The 16,839-nt window shown below is 35.1% G+C and overlaps 2 protein-coding genes across 2 annotated transcripts in view; both read right to left on the bottom strand.

The window, feature by feature from the left end:
• Window positions 1-16,839, bottom strand: part of PCDH15 (protocadherin related 15) — a 965,496-nt gene that overhangs the window by 830,892 nt on the left and 117,765 nt on the right. The window lies entirely within an intron of this gene.
• LOC105727601 (mortality factor 4-like protein 1) lies at window positions 49-1,241 on the bottom strand. Its single transcript, XM_064373675.1, is given in 1 exon segment — window positions 49-1,241. A coding segment is annotated over 1 exon segment (972 nt). The 5' UTR covers window positions 1,185-1,241; the 3' UTR covers window positions 49-212.

The following is a 16,839-nucleotide window of genomic DNA, read 5'->3' on the forward strand; positions in this document are numbered from 1 at the left end:
ATACACTGGCAGCAACTTTAAAATGAAAAAAAAAAAAAGAAAAAGAAAAAAGGAGCTATTACCCCTTTTATTTTCTCTGTTTAAAATCAAACAGAAAACAAACATCAATTGTTATACACTAACATCTTCAAAGCACATCATTTGTACAAGAGATAGACTAAGAACAAAAATGTGTTTATGGAGATCCAAACATAAGTGAGTGAGAGCACCTCTCACACAGCTTTCCGATGGTACTCAGGAGGGGCCACTTCATAATCACTGGCACTAAACAAAGTTGCAGAATTCTTTGCCAGGTACTTTAGGAAATCATGAAGATAATTCAGTAATAAAACAAGGTTCTTCTCATCCAGAGGTGTATAGGCCAACATTGCTCCAATTCGTACAAATAGTCTTAGTAGATGTGGCACTCCATACACCTGGGACATGGGTGCATCAGGGTGATCTGTGAGAATTTCAGCATACTGTGGTCTCTCAAATTTGTAGAGGAGCTGGGTACCCAACATTACATTGAAGTATTCTTTTATCCCTGCCACAACTTCATTAACTGCATACTCCTTATTATCTGTGTTTCCAGGAGATTTCTTGTAATTTGAATAATCCTCAAGAATGGAATCCACATTCTTCTTGGCAGGAAGATAAAAGAGCTGCTTTTGCCTGGTAATTAAGTCCCAGTCATCAACAAGCCACGGTTTTAGTTCTTCAGGAATCTTTACTTTAACTTCAACTCTGTTCATGAATGTTTCTTCATTTTCAACAGTGGGATCTACCCGGGCCCTTTTCTTCCGAGGAGGCTGAGGGGTCTCACTGGTACTGCCACCATCTCCATTTCCAGGTGTTTTCTGTTTGTTCTTTTTTGTTTTCACTTCAACATTTTTCTGTTGCAGACCAGATGTCTTCTTTCCTGGGGCAGCCCCTCTCATCTTCCCCTTTGCATACTGCTCCTGATTGGCTTTTTGAAGTTCTCGCTGTTTCTGCAAATTGGTGTCCACATACTTGAGTACTCGGCTCTCTGGAACCCACTCATCCCAATTTTTATTTCAACCACTGTAATGTATGAAGTATTTCACTTGTTTGTCCTTTATGGCAACCTTTACACACTTTGCTTCATACAGAAGAGGCCCATGAAAGCACAGCACTCGCTCACCCTCCTGGAATTTAGGCTTCGGGTCCTGCTTCGGCGCCATTTATAAGTGATTCGCTGCCTCCTCCTTCTCCTACCACCCCCGACTCGGTGATTTTTAAAACATGGCTTAAACTATATTAAACAAAAGTATTCAGCTGTGTTTAATACTTCTTATATGTAAGAATCACTTTTCTTTTTATAGGTTACTTTTCCATTTTTTATAATGTCTGAAATTTAAGGATACTTTCTCAGAGAGCCTCTTATGTATGCAGGTAAGATAAGAATCTGTCTGATATAATCTCCTAATTTTGAAAACTAAATAGCTACTCATGTGTTTGTACACAGTGATGTTTTGTCAGAAGTTCTTAACTGAGTCATCAAATTTAAAGAATTTTAGCAAAATTAAGCTCATAAATCTTTCTAATTCTACTCTATTAACCCATAAGAAAATAGAAGCCCATAGAAATTAAAAGATTTGTTCAGGATTTGCTTGATAACAGAGTAGGGTGGATTCAGGAATTTAGGCTCTGAATTGCTCAATATGGAAATGTTTGCTCAGGGAAAACCCCAAACCCCAGCATTACACAGTATATCCATGCAACAAATCAATCTATCCATGCAATAAACCTTCACATGCAGCCTCTGAATTTATAGTTTAAAAATAATCACCGGGCGCGGTGGCTCACACCTGTAATCCCAGCACTTTGGGAGGCTGAGGCGGGTGGATAACGAGGTCAAGAGATCGAGACCATCCTGGTCAACATGGTGAAACCCCGTCTCTACTAAAAATACAAAAAATCAGCTGGGCATGGTGGTGCATGCCTATAATCCCAGCTACTCAGGAGGCTGAGGCAGGAGAATTGCTTGAACCCAGGAGGTGGAGGTTGCGGATCGCGCCATTGCACTCCAGACTGGGTAACAAGAGCAAATAAAATAATCAAAAGCAAACATCTATGAGGAATAAAATTCCGAGATATAATAAGACTTTGAAGGTGACATTAGGCTTTGTTATTCAGATTTTAAAAATAACTTTTCCTATATTTTTTAATTTAAAATTTAAAACTGTGTTGTGGTTAAATGTATATTACATGTAATGTACCATTTTAGCCATTTTACGTGTACAGTTTAGTGGCTTTCAGGACATTCACATGGTTGTATAGTCATCACCACAATCCAACTCCAGAGCTTTTTCATCATTACAAACTGGAACACTACCCATTAAATAGGCACTCCCAATTAAGCCCTGCTTCCAGCCCCTGCTAACCATTATTCCACTTTATTTATCTATTAATTTCACTATTCTGGGTACTGGAATGATAAAAAAAATTGCACTTTCCATGGAAAAGTGTTTGAAGTGATTCAAAACTGAATTATTTTATCACATTTTAGATGCAATTATAATTACTGAGCATAACCATTTTACAAGGACGCTTAAATAAACGTATTATGTTTAAATCTTCAATCCATCTGGAGTTAATTTTTGTTTAAGGTAAAAGGAAGGCATCCATTTTCAGCTTTCTGCATATTGCTAGCCAGTCTTTCCAACATCATTTATTAAGCAGGGATTCCTTTCCTCATTGCTTGCTTTTGCCTAGTTTGTCAAAGATCAGATGGTTGTGGATGTGTGGCATTACTTTTCAGGCCTCTGTTCTGTTCCATTGGTCTGTATCTCTGTTTTGGTACTAGTACCATGCTGTTTTGATTACTGTAGCCTTGTAGTATAGTTTGAAGTCAGGTAGAGTGATGCCTCCAGCTTTGTTCTTTCTGCTTAGGATTGTTTTGTCTATGCAGGCTCTTTTTCAGTTCTACATGAAGTTTAAAGTGTTTTTTTTTTTTTTTTCAGTTTTGCGAAGAAGGTCAATGGTAGTTTGATGGGGATAACATTGAATCTACAAATTACTTTGGGCAGTATGGCCATTTTCATGATATTGATTCTTCCTAACCATGAGTATGGAATGTATTTCCATCTGTTTGTGTCCTCTCTTATTTCCTTGAGCAGTGGTTTGTAGTTCTCCTTGAAGAGGTCCTTCACGTCCTTTGTTAGTTGTGTTCCTAGGTATTTTATTTTCTTTGTAGCAATTGTGAATGGCGGTTTGCTCAAGATTTGGGTCTCTGTCTGTTATTGTTGTATAGGAAAGCTTGTGAGTTTTGCACATCAATTTTGTATCCTGAGACTTTGCTGAAGTTGCTTATCATCTTAAGGAGATTATGGGATGAGATGATGGGGTCTTATAAATATACAATCATGTTGTCTGCAAATAGAGACAACTGGACTTCCTCTTTTGCAAATTGAATACCCTTTATTTCTTTTTCTTGCCTGATTGCTCTGGCTAGAACTTTCATTACTATGTTGAATAGGAGTAGTAAAAGAGGGCATCCTTGTCTAGTGCCAGTTTTCAAATGGAATGCTTCCAGTTTTTGCCCATTCAGTATGATATTGGCTGTGGGTTTGTCATAAATAGTTTTTATTATTTTGAGATACATTCCATTGATACGCAGTTTATTAAGAGTTTTTAGCATAAAGGGCTGTTGAATTTTGCCAAAGGCCTTCTCTGCATTTTTTGAGACAGTCAGGTGTTTTTTGCCTTTGTTTCTATTTATGTGATGGATTACATTTATAGATTTGTGTGTGTTGAACCAGACTTGCATTCCTGGGATGAAGCCAACTTGATCATGATGGATAAACTTTTTGATGTTCTGTTGGATTTGGTTTGCCAGGATTTTACTGAGGATTTTTGCATTGACGTTCATCATGGATATTGGTCTGAAATTATTTCTTTTAGTTGCATCTCTGCCAGGTTTTGGTATCAGGACAATGTTCTTATCATAAAATGAGTTAGGGAAGATTCACTCTTTTTGTATTGCTTGGAATAGTTTCAGAAGGAATGGTACCAGTTCCTCTTTGTACATACAGTAGAATTTGGCTGTGAATCAGTTTCAACCTGGACTTTTTTTGGTTGGTAGGCTATTAATTGCTGCCTCTACTTCAGTCCTTGTTACTGATCTATTCAGGGATTCAACTTCTTCCTGTTTTAAACTTCGGAGTGTGTAAGTATCCAGGAATTTATCCATTTCTTCTAGATTAATTGGTTTATGTGCATAGAGTTATTTGTAGTAATCTCTGATAGTAGTTTACATTTCTGTGGAATCAGTGGTGATATCCCCTTTATCATTTTTTATTGCATGTATTCAATTCTTCTCTCTTTTCTTTTTTATTAGTCTGGCCAGTGTTCTATCTATTTTGTTGATCTTTTCAAAAAATCAGCTCCTGGATTTACTGATTTTTTGAAGGGTTTTTTGTATCTCTATCTCCTTCAGTTCTATTCTGATCTTAGTTATTTGTCTTCTTCTAGCCTTTCAATTTGTTTGATCTTGCACCTCTAGCTCCTCTAGCTCTTTTAATTCTGATGATAGGGTGTCAAATTTAGATCATTCGTTGCTTCTCATATGGGCATTTAATGCTATAAATTTCCCTCTAGACACTGCTTCATATGTATTCCAGAGATTCTGATATGTTCTGTGTTCTTTCTCATTGGTGTTTAAGAATATCTTTATTTTTGCCTTCATTTCATTATTTATCCAGTAGTCATTCAGGAACAGGTTGTTAAGTTTCCATGTAGTTGTGCAGTTTTGAGTGAGTTTCTTAATCCTGATTTCTAATTTGATTGCACTGTAGTCTGAGAGACTGGTTGTTTTGATTTCTGTTCTTTTGCATTTGCTGAAGAGGGAATTACTTCCAATTATGTGGTCAATTTTAGAGTCAGTGTAATGTGGTGTTGAGCAGAATGTACATACTGTGGAGTTGGTGTGGAGAGTTCTGTAGATGTCTATTAGGTCAGCTTGGTCCAAATGTGAGTTCAAGTCCTTGATATCCTTGTTAAGTTTCTGTTTCCTTGATCTGTGTAATATTGACAGTGGAGTGTTAAAGCCTCTCAATATTATTGTGCAGGAGTCTACGTCTCTTTGTAGGTAGTTAAGAACTGGCTTTATGTATCTGGGTGCTCCTGTATTGGGTGAATATATATTTAAAATAGTTAGCTCTTCTTGTTGTATCGATCCTTTCACCACTATGTAATGCCCTTCTTTGTTTCTTTTCATCTTTGCTGATTTAAAATCCATTTTTTCAGAGACGAGGATTGCAACATCTGCTTTTCTTTGCTCTCTATTTGCTTGGTAAATCTTTCTCCATCCCTTTATTTTGAGTCTATGTATGCCTTTGCATGTGAGATGGATTTCCTGACTGCAGCACACTGATGGGTCCTGACTCTTTATTCAGTTTGCCAGTCTGTGTGTTTTCATTGGGCCATTTAGTTCATTTACATTTAAGGTTAATATCGTTATGTGTGAATTTGATCCTGCTGTTTTGATACTAGCTGTTTCTTTTGGCCATTAGTTGACACAGTTTCTTCATAATGTCAATAGTCTTAACAATTTCATGTTTTCCAGTAGCTGGTACTGGCTGTTCCTTTCCATGTTTAGTGCTTCCTTCAAGAGCTCTTGCAAGGCAGACCTAGTGCTGATGAAATCTCTCAGCAATTGCTTGTCCATAAAGGATTTTATTTCTCCTTCACTTACGAAGCTTTGTTTGGCTGGATATGAAATTCTGGGTTGAAAGTTCTTTTCCTTAAGGATTTTGAATATTGGCCCCCAGTCTCTTCTGGCTTGTAAGGTTTCTGCTGAGAAATCTGCTCTGAGTCCGATAGACTTCCCTTTGTGGGTGACTTGACCTTCCTCTCTGGCTGCCCTTAGCATTTTTTTCTTCATTTCAACCCTGGTGAATCTGATGATTATGTGCCCCGGGGTTGCTCTTCTTGAGGAAATCTTTGTGGTGTTCTCTTTGTTTCCTGGATTTAAATGTTGGTCTGCCCTGCTAGGTTGGGGAAGTTCTCCTGGATAATATCCTGAAGAATGTTTTCCAGCCTGATTTCATTCACCCAGTCACATTTACATACATCGATCAAAGGTAGATTAGGTATTTTCATATAATCCCATATTTCTTGGAGGCTTTGTTCATTTCTTTTCACTCTTTTTTCTCTAATCTTGCCTTCTAATTTTATGTCTTCATTCTCTGATATCTTTCCTTCTGCTTGATTCAACTATTAAAACTTGTATATGCTTTGCAAACTTCTCATGTTGTGTTTTTCAGCTCCATCAAGTTGTTCATGTTCTTCTCTAAGCTTATTATTCTAGTTAGCATTTCATCTAACCTTTTTTAAAAGTTCTTAGTTTATTTGCATTGGGTTAGAGCATGTTCCTTTAGCTCAGAGAAGTCTGTTATTACCCATCTTCTGAAGTCTGCTTCTATCTATTCATCAAACTCACTCTCCATCCAGTTTTGTTCCCTTGCTGGTGAAGAGTTGTGATCCCTTGGAGGAGGAGAAGCGTTCTGGTTTTTGGTGATTTCATCCTTCCTTTGCTGATTTCTTCTCATCTTCGTGGATTTCTTCAAAGACCTTTGGTCTTTGAAATTGGTGACTTTCAGATGGGATATCAGAGTGGATGTCCTTTCTGTTGATGTTGAAACTATTTCTTTCTGTTTTTGAGTTTTCCTTCTAACAATCGGGTCTCTCTGCTGCAGGACTATTGGAGGTCCACTCCAGACTCTGCTTGCTTGGGAATCACCTGCAGGGACTGCAGAACAGTAAGGGTGGCTGCCTGTTCTTTCTTCTGGTATCTTTGTCCCATAAGGGTGCCTGTGAGATGTCAGCCAGAGCTCTCCTCTATGAGGTGCCTCTTTGGATATACATGGGTCGGGGAACCACTTGAGGAGGCAGTGTGTCCCTTATCAGAACTCAAGTGCTGTGCTGGGAACTCCATTCCGTTCAGAGCTGCTGGGCAGGGATGTTGAAGTCTGCTGCAGCAGAACTCACAACCGCCTCTTTTCCCATGTGCTCTGTCCCAGGAAGGTGGGGCTTTATTTATAAGTAGTCCCTGATGTACTGCTGCCTTTTTTCAGAGATGCCCTGCTCAGCAAGGAGGGAGTCTATTTACAGTCTGCCTGCAGAGACATTGCTGAGCTGCTGCAGGCTCTTTCCAGCTGCTGTGTAAACATCCTTGCAGTTTTGTTTACATGGGTAATGCTAGAACTGCCTCAGTAGTGGTGGATTGCTTCAGTAATGGTGGACTGCCTCAGTAATGGTGGATTGCTTCGGTTATGACAGACTGCCTTGGTAATGGCGGATGTCCTTCCCCGAATGGAACTTTACCGTTTGGGTCAAGCTCAAACTGCTGCACTGGCTGCAGAACTCTCAAGCCAGTGCGTTTCAGATTGCTGGTCTTTGTGGGGATGGGAGCCTGAGCCAGATCCCCTGACTCCCTGCCTTTGGTCCCCTCTTTTTCAGGGGAATGTGCAGCTTAGTCTTGCAGGTGTTCCAGGCACCAGTTATAATGGCTGCCTAGATTTGTGCAGGTTTTTGTGCTGGAAATCTGTGGCACTTGTCAGTCAGGCCACGGGAGAAGTACAGTATCTGAACCGGAGTGCCAGAGTGGCTGAAAAAGCCCCCGATCACCTCCGTTGGGTAGGAGGGGGATCCTCCGGTCTGCTACACCTCCCAGATGAGGCAGCAGCCCATCCTGCTTCGGCTCACCCCCCTTAGGCTGCACCCAAATTCTAAATTTGAACTTACCATATCTTTACAGCTTAATTTTGAAGTATCATTTAAAAGTCTGTATGAGTAGAAAGACATGATAAAGTAACACACCCAGAAATGTCCAAAAGTAGTTCATATTTTTAAGTAGGTAGAAAACCTTTTTACTCAGCAAAATTATAATAAATGTGAAAACTTTTCTTAGAAACCCTACATAAAGTAGAAGAACCACTGTGTGTGTGACAGATCATCTGGTTTTGCTCTTTTGGTGAAAAGATATATTCCGCATCACTCTGAAATGCTTTCTATTGACCTCTAGAGTCCTAACCAACTATCTTGGAAGGAATGTTAAGATTTCTCTTACTGACCTGAAGAGCAACATTGGATTCTGAAATACCACATTGTCCAGAGACTTCAATGACAAATGAGAACTGATGATGTTCTTCTCTATCACTAAGGAGTTCACTGATATTTTTAGAGGGTGTTTTGAAAGAATTGACTACATCTCAAATATTTATTTAAAATAAATTGATAGATTGGAAGTCATAACAGAAAACCTCTACTTTGGGAGAGTTTGATGGGAAGGATTTCATTCATGTGACAATCTCTAAAATGGATTTTGTTAAAAGAATATGAGATTCTTTGAACAAGCAGTCCCTCTTAATAAGAAAGGCTGAAACATGAAAAATAACATGTTTCAGTGGTGGAGAAAGTGTTACTCCAGGATAGGGATCAGTGGCAATATCTTATCAATGTCTCTGAAGTTATCTACTTAAGTTTACTCCTTTTCAGATAATATACTTATAAAAGAAAATGATGATGATGATGATGTCAGAAACAGGGCATTCATTATGTAGTTTCCAAACAAAGAAAATAACGTTACAGAATGACACTAGGGAGCTCTCATATTTTTTCCACAAAAAGATGAGTGTTTTCTGGCAGAGAAAGTTAAAGGAGTTTGGATTTTAATGCTGCACAGATTTTTGTTATTTCATGATTTTCATCACATGTTGCCATATAAAGAAAGATTAATTTACAAATGTATATAACAAATGCATAAGCATCAACAACTGTCTTGCCCAAGAACATTCCTAGAGTTCAATTTCTTGTTCAAACAAAAGCAAAAGTTGTTTTACTTAGTTATTTTTAATTTATTTTAATTGACAAAACTGACATGTATTTACTGTGTATGGCATGATTTTTGAAATATGTATGCATTTCAGGATGGTGAAATCAAGCTAAATAAATAGAAATTATCTTACATATTATTTTTTTGGTGAAAAAATTATTTCAAACCTAAATGAAAATGTACTTGTAAAAAAATGTATATAGCATAGATTTTCAGTAAAATGCCTGAGTTTATTTTTTAATAAGTTTGAAAGTACATAATATGTTTAATTGCAACTTTATATTCAGTTTGAATGAGTTCCTAATTTATCAAATACAATAAAATACAGCATTTATAATATTTCTTATAAATAGACTTATGTGAACTATGGGTTAGAATATCCATATCTTTCCATTAAATTTCCAATTACTCAGAAAGTATATACAACTTTGCTCACTAAAAGATTTTAGTTGTTGATGACAAAGTGAAAATAATTTTTCTGCATTAAAAAATACTATATTTTAGTAACAAAAATGAAACAAACTACAATATGTAATATATTTAGTAACACCAGATAAAATAATTTTTTATTTGCATCTATTTGAGTTTTTAGCATTTAACATATATGTGTAATAAGCTATATCGATGAGTAATTATGTATTTATAAATTCAAGCAATTGAAAGTAGAGTTATTTGTCACCAACGTCTACCCTTGAACTCAGAGATGTAGCCTCATTGTAGGGAATTCAACATCCAAGGCCTCAAAGTTTATCTATTTTTGGAGGCTATCTGGAAAAAACATCTAGCTATTACATTATTTTGCATGTTTAATCCAGTATAAACAAAATATGAAATATATTCCCTCTAAATATAAATTTCAATAGAGAAAAACATACACTGATCCAATTTCTGTTATTTATGTTAATAACACTTAACTAAAATGCATTATCAGTTTTATGATAGTAGCTAAAGTTAGGAAAAGAAAAGTTTTCCTGAAAGTTAGATTACCTAGTTTTAATGTTAATTGTACAAATGCAACAGTAACAAAAGTTATTTTTACTTCAGAGATATTGCTCAACACATCAGTGTTTTAAGAAATGAAATAAATTCTGTAATCTGTATTGTATTTTTCTATGGGCCTCTTGTAAATTCTTATGAATTTTCTGAGTAAAATAAATTCAATATGATACAAAATATCAATGGTTACTAATATAAATGTCTCCCTTTCTTTTTGGTAAACTTATATACTTTGCTTTCTACACTTCTTGCAATTAGGGCTACGTAAAGATTTGGGACTATGAAATGTGAGAGTAAGTGACATATGTCATTTTTTGGCAGAGAAAGTAAAAAGTCCCTGTTCAACTATTTAGTCTCCCCCTTCTCATCAATGGTCATCATGTAAAAATCCTTGTATTAACAGCCTTAGGACGTAACCCAATCCAAATGCCCTTCTTCAATTATATTTATTTTTGATTCAGGGGGTACATGTGCATGTTTGCTACATGGGTATATTGCATAATAATAGAAATTGGGTTGGATTTCTGAATCACTGAACGAATTATAACTACCTTAGATAGAGGATAAAAAGAAGACTTGCATATGTACGAAATAAAGCTTTGTTGTTTTAGGTCATTATAATTTGGGAATCATGGTAAGAGATGCAAAAGTTCTCTCTCTTTCTATTTTTTTTATTGCATTTTAGGTTTTGGGGTACATGTGAAGAACATGTAAGATGGTTGCATAGGTACACACATGGCAGTGTGGTTTGCTGCCTCCCTCCCCATCACCTATATCTGGCATTTCCCATGTTATCCCTCTCCAACTCCCTGCCCCCTGCTGTCCCTCTCTTATTCCGCCCCCCACAGACCTCAGTGTGTGTTACTCCCCTCCCTGTGTCCATGTGTTCTCATTGTTCAACACCTGCCTATGAGCGAGAACATGTGGTGTTTGATTTTGTGTTCTTGTGTCAGTTTGCTGAGAATGATGGTTTCCAGGTTCATCCATGTCCCTACAAAGGACATGAACTCATCTTTTTTTATGGCTGCATAGTATTCCCTGGTGTATATATGCCACATTTTTTCCCTGTCCAGTCTATCATTGATGGGCATTTGGGTTGGTTCCAAGTCTTTGCTATTATAAACAGTGCCGCAGGGAACATTTGTGTGCATGTGTCCTTATAATACAACGATTTATAATCCTTTGGATATATACCCAGTAATGGGATTGCTGAGTCAAATGGAACTTCTATTTCTAGGTCTTTGAGGAATCTCCACACTGTCTTCCATAATGGTTGAACTAATTTACACTCCCACCAACGGATAGACAGACGAAAAAATGGACGGATGGACAAACAGATAGATGGATAGAGAGAGAGACAGATAGAAAAAAATTTATCATATTGGAGAAAGTGTGAGGAAACAGGCATACTTATACATAGCTAATGTGAATTGAATGCTATAATTTCTACTGAAACAAATTAGGCAAAATTTTTCAAATAATAAAATGCATGTGTTATTGTAGATACCAATTATATATTTAAAAATTGTCCTTCAGATATACTCACATATGTCTTCAAATACCTTCATATAAGGATATTTACTGAGGTAAAATTTGTAATACTAAGAGATTGTAAACAATCAGAATGTACAGCAATAATGGATACAATAGGTTAAAGCAAAAAATGTATTGTAGGTATAGAATATTTGCTATGTATCTACTTTTAAAAATCATAGTTGTAAACTAAAATAGATGTTCTAGGATATGTCATGGAGCTAAGGAAATCACTTAGTTTAATATTTGGATGTTTAAACTGAATCTTTAAAGTTTTACATTTTCTTAAAATAAAATGTTAAACATATGTGCCATTTAATCAAATGTATATTAATATATATTTTATGGCTAGTTTAAATAAATGCATATATGAGATATTCTTGAAGTAAAAAATAATTTTGTGTTTCTCTTTTGACACAATTGAAGCTATTACAAAAGCTAAGTATTTAATTAAAATAACACTGGAACAAAGATGTTTTATACTTCATTTTGTTTAGCCAGGAAATATTTAGGAAGTGAGGAAATAATTTAGATCAATACCACTTGTATATTTAAATTAGATTTTCAAAGTTTGAATTTTTTACAGAAAAACTAACAGCAACAATCATTTTCAGCTTTCTTCCAAGTCAAATCATTTGATAGTGTTATTTCTCATAGTACCATATATTAGAATAGAATGTCAAAATACATTAACCAGAGAAATAGGAAAATACATCATTATCTCTGTCAAAAGTACAAGAACAATAAACTTAGCACTTCCCTGATGATGTTCTTACACTGAAATTTATGAGTTTTTTTCCTGATAAATATGTTAATGTCATAAATTGTTCAACAGCAACAACAACAAAAAAACCCAGCTCAATAGCTAGGAAAATTTAAAGAAAACTTTTGTTAACCACATTTAATTGTACTTATCATGCTGGGATATTCACTCATGTCTCCCTCCTTGGTCCCTCCCTCTCCCTACTGCCCTGAATCTATATTTTCCCACTACATGCAATACATCAGATAGTTTAGTGGTTCTAAACACAGTCACGCATTAGTTAAGGATGGAAATAGATTGTGAGAAATGCATCGTTAGGCAATTTAACCATTGTGTAAACACCGTAGAGTGTATTTACACAAATCTAGATGCTAGTCTACTACACACCTAGGTTATATGGTATAGCCTATTACTTGTAGGCTACAAACCTGCATAGTGTGTTGCTGTATTGAATACTCCAGGCCATGGTTAACAAAATGGTATTTGTGTATCTAAACTGAGAAAGAGTACAGTAAAATTATTGTATAAAAGATGTAAAATGGCACATATGAATAGAGTACTTACCCTAAGTGGGCATGCAGGATTGGAAATGGTTCAGGGTAAAGGAGCGAAGTGACTGAATGTGAAGGCCTAGGAAATTACTGTACGCTACTCTAGACTTTACAAACATTGAAAACTTATGCTACACTAAATTTATAAAACACATTTTTCTTTCTTTACTAGTTAACTTTAGCTTACAGTTATTTTTCATAAACTTTTTAATTTTTAATTTTTTTTAACTTTTTGACTCTTGTAAGAACACATTGTATAGCCATACAAAATATTTTTACTTCTTTGTTTCTTTTATGTTGCAAATATTTCTTTGATCCATTTTGAATTTTCTGTGTGTATGGTGTAAAATAGATTTGTTTGTATATTTTTGTTATTTTTCCATCATCACTTGTTGATTAGACCATTGTGATTTCTTGGCACCTTTAGTGAAGATTGGTTGACTATATATGCATAGATTTATTTCCAAATTCTCTATCACATTCCAGTATTCCATATGTCTATATGTTGTATTCTATACGTTAACAAGTGGCACTATGTCAAACTGAAAAGCCTCTATACAGCAAAGGAAATGATAATGGAGAGGCATTTTGCCATAACAGAATGGGAGAAAATATTTGCAAAATGTATATTTGATAAGGGGTTGATCTCCAAAATACTTTAGTTTTGAAACTCCTATAATTCAATACAACATGTGACTTGATTTTTAAAATGGGCTAAGGACTTGAAAGAAACAGTTCTCCCCAAAAAATCTACCAACAGTCAATAGGTTTATTTAAAAATGCTCAATGTCCCTAATCATAAGGGAAATGCAAATCAAAGTCAACAAGAGATATCACCTCACACTTGCCAGTTTGGCTATTATAAAACAAAAACAAACAAATCAAAACAATAAAACCCCAAAGACAACACATTGTTAGTAAGAATGTGGAGAAAGTGGAACTCTTGAAAACTGTTGGTGGGAATGCAAAATGGTGTAGCCACCATAGAAAACAGTATGAAGATTTCTTAAAAAAAATTAAAAATAGAACTACTATATGACTCAGTAATCCAACTTCTTGGTAGTTATCCAAAAGAATCAAAATTATGGTCTCAGATGCAATCATGTATTAGTACTCACATGCTCATTGCAATACTATTCAAAATATCCAAGATGTGAAAACAACCTAAATGTCCATCAACAAGTAAATGAATAAAAAATGTGGTACATATATAATATATACTGACAAAGACTCTCTCCTTTGACCAAAACTTTATTTGGAATCCTTTGAATCTTATGCTTGGTTAGGCCCAACCTTGGACTTCTCATTCTGTCCTTGTTGAACTCAGTTTGAGCCAGAGTTCTGCTACGTTCGCTTTGGAAAAAAAATCTCATGCCCATAGTTTCTGACCACCTTCAATATCTTATGACACTGGACTCTCTTCAGCCATAATTCTGTCAAGTCAGTGTAGCTAGAAACCCCGTTTTTCTGTATGTTTCCTCTTAGAAATTTTCCATTCACTGAGCCACACCCTGCTTTTTGGCTAAGTCTCCACTTGTCATGGTTGAAGTCAGAATGGCGTTCAATCTCTCTACACCACTTTAAGACCCCTTTGCAGGTGTCCCTATACCTATTACCATGCCCATCTTTGAACAATTTCTGCCTTATCATTTTTTTTTAAATCCTGCAATATGTGACAACATGGATACTCATTGAGAACATTATGTAAACACAATTCCACATACATGAGGTATCTACAGTATTGAAATTCGTGGCATTAAATAATTGAATGATGGTTGTTAGGGGAAAGGGGGAGGAGGAAATGAAGAATATCAACAATCAGAAAGTTTCAGTCAAGCAAGGTAAGGAAGACCTAGAAATCTGCTTTACAACATTATGCCTATAGTCAAAGATTACTCACTTAAAGATTGGTTAAGAGGATAGATCTCATGTTAAGCATTCTTACCACAATAAAATAAAATTTTAAAAAATAAAATTGAAAAAGAAGTCTTCACTGGTGTAAATTTATTTCAGAGCTGTCCTTAATTAAACCGAAAAAATAAAACTGTCAGCCCATTGAAGGAATTACCTTAAAAATTAGAATTAATGTGCAAAGAGTAGAACAAATGTTGTGGTAAAAATTGAAGTTATAAAAGTTATTTCCTACCCTCAACCATCCCATTAGTTATGTAGGCTGGGTAAGCTTTTTGTTCTTTTTTTTTTTTTTTTTTTTTTACCTCAGTTGTACTCCCTTAGACTTGGGCTAATCATACTAAACAAATGGATTGCTATTATGTTAAAACATAGACATTAACAAATAGTAGTTCAATCTGACTCTGGCTAAATGTATAATGAATAGAATGCTTAATGTATTTTAAACATTCTCACATGAGTGGAATTACAGTTTAAACACTAAATTTCAGAATCCAAAGTTTAAGAGGTGTTAAGGGAAATACTGCATTGTCTGAAGAGTATACACTTGTAGAAAATACATAGGGATAATATTGAAAATAACAGAATGTGCTTAAGCAAGTATGCTTACATAGGTTTTCACTTTTCATCTCAGTTTGAAAATCTAGGCATTTAAAATAAGTTTCTAGTTACCAGTGATTCACAGATAAGCCTCACCCATTAAAATTTCCATTACTACTCAAGAACCACGAAGAAGTTAAACTTCAAAAGCAACATCTCAAAATCAATTCTGAAAGGCAATTACTTTTTCAATAAGTAAAATTCATGAGGAAAATTTGTCACTCTGTTAGCAAGCTGTCTCTCCACAGAATAAAGAACCAAAGCTTTACTTGTTCATTGTGTATGAGAAGATCCGGATCAGTCAGTTAATGCTTGTGTTGAGAGCATTTATAATGTCAAAATAAGGTTAATAAATCCTAAAAATTAGATAGCTTAGTAAAAGGACATTAGACTACTTAAAAATTCCAATGCTGAAAAAGTAATTCAATATTTTTAGATATGCTAGATTGGGTTTCTCCTTTCTCAGTAACATTTCTAAAATGTCTATCTTCTCTTCACATTCAGTTTTTCTTTACTATAATTCTTTAGCCACAGCTACATAAATCTTAAAATAAAATTTTTTGATATTAATAGTAATATATACTTACACATAGGTAGATAAAAATGGCTATAAATAGGCAATTTTTTAAGTATATGAGCTAAGTGATGCTAAAAGAAGCAATTCTACAAATACATATGGAAAATGTATTATTCATTTAAAACAATTAACACAAAGCACCCATTTTTGGATATAGTAACTACCAAAGTAAAAAAAGACAAATAGCTTAAATATTATGTGAAGTGTTTACAGAAACTGTTAATCTCCAAACCAGTAAATTATTATCAAGTCTTGAATATCATATAAAGTGGTAGAAAAATTATTGATCGAGACTTACATTTTGGCTCTGACTCCTTTCCTCATTAACTCACCAGCCATGAAAAGTACTATACAAAAGTTAGCAATGAGGGAATAAAGAAAGTTTTAAGTGGATAAATATATCATATTTGGCATACCCATGACCCTTCTATCAACATCAATTTATGAAATAATGACATTAAATAACTGTTCATCTCAAAAATCTAAATATCAAATGCTAGTCCCATGACTGTATTATATATAGAGCAGAAAGCCGTGAAGACATAATGTTTGCTTTTGTCACCTATTGAGATGAATAGGTAAAATATAATATACTGGAGTGTCTTCTATAAGACAAGTAGAGACCAAACCCTACTGGTACTGGAGAAAATGAAAACAATTCTATTGGATGGGAGAAGCAGAGTAGAAAAAGTAGTTTCACAGAATGGGTGATTTTGTAGCATGTTCTTGGAGAGGTCATCAGACAGACAAAAACATTTTGGACACAGGTTATAAGCAATACAAAAACTGCAGAGGTGCAAAAAATACAGTATAATCAGGATAGTATATAGTTATGTGCCACTTAACAATGTTTCTTTTAATAATGGCCCACATATATGAGGTGATCCCTTAAGATTGGAATGGAGTTGAAAATGTCTGTCTCCTATTGACAATGTAGCTGTCATAACATCATAACACCAATGCATTTCTCATGTGTTTGTGGTGATATTGGTGTTAACCTACTGCATTGCCAGTATATAAACATATAGCACATACAATTATGTATAGTAGATAATACTCACTAATGTTA

The sequence above is a fragment of the Aotus nancymaae genome, unplaced genomic scaffold, assembly GCF_030222135.1.
Source record: "Aotus nancymaae isolate 86718 unplaced genomic scaffold, 86718_ANA_hifiasm-v0.15.2.pri h1tg000010l, whole genome shotgun sequence".
NCBI lineage: Eukaryota > Metazoa > Chordata > Mammalia > Primates > Aotidae > Aotus > Aotus nancymaae.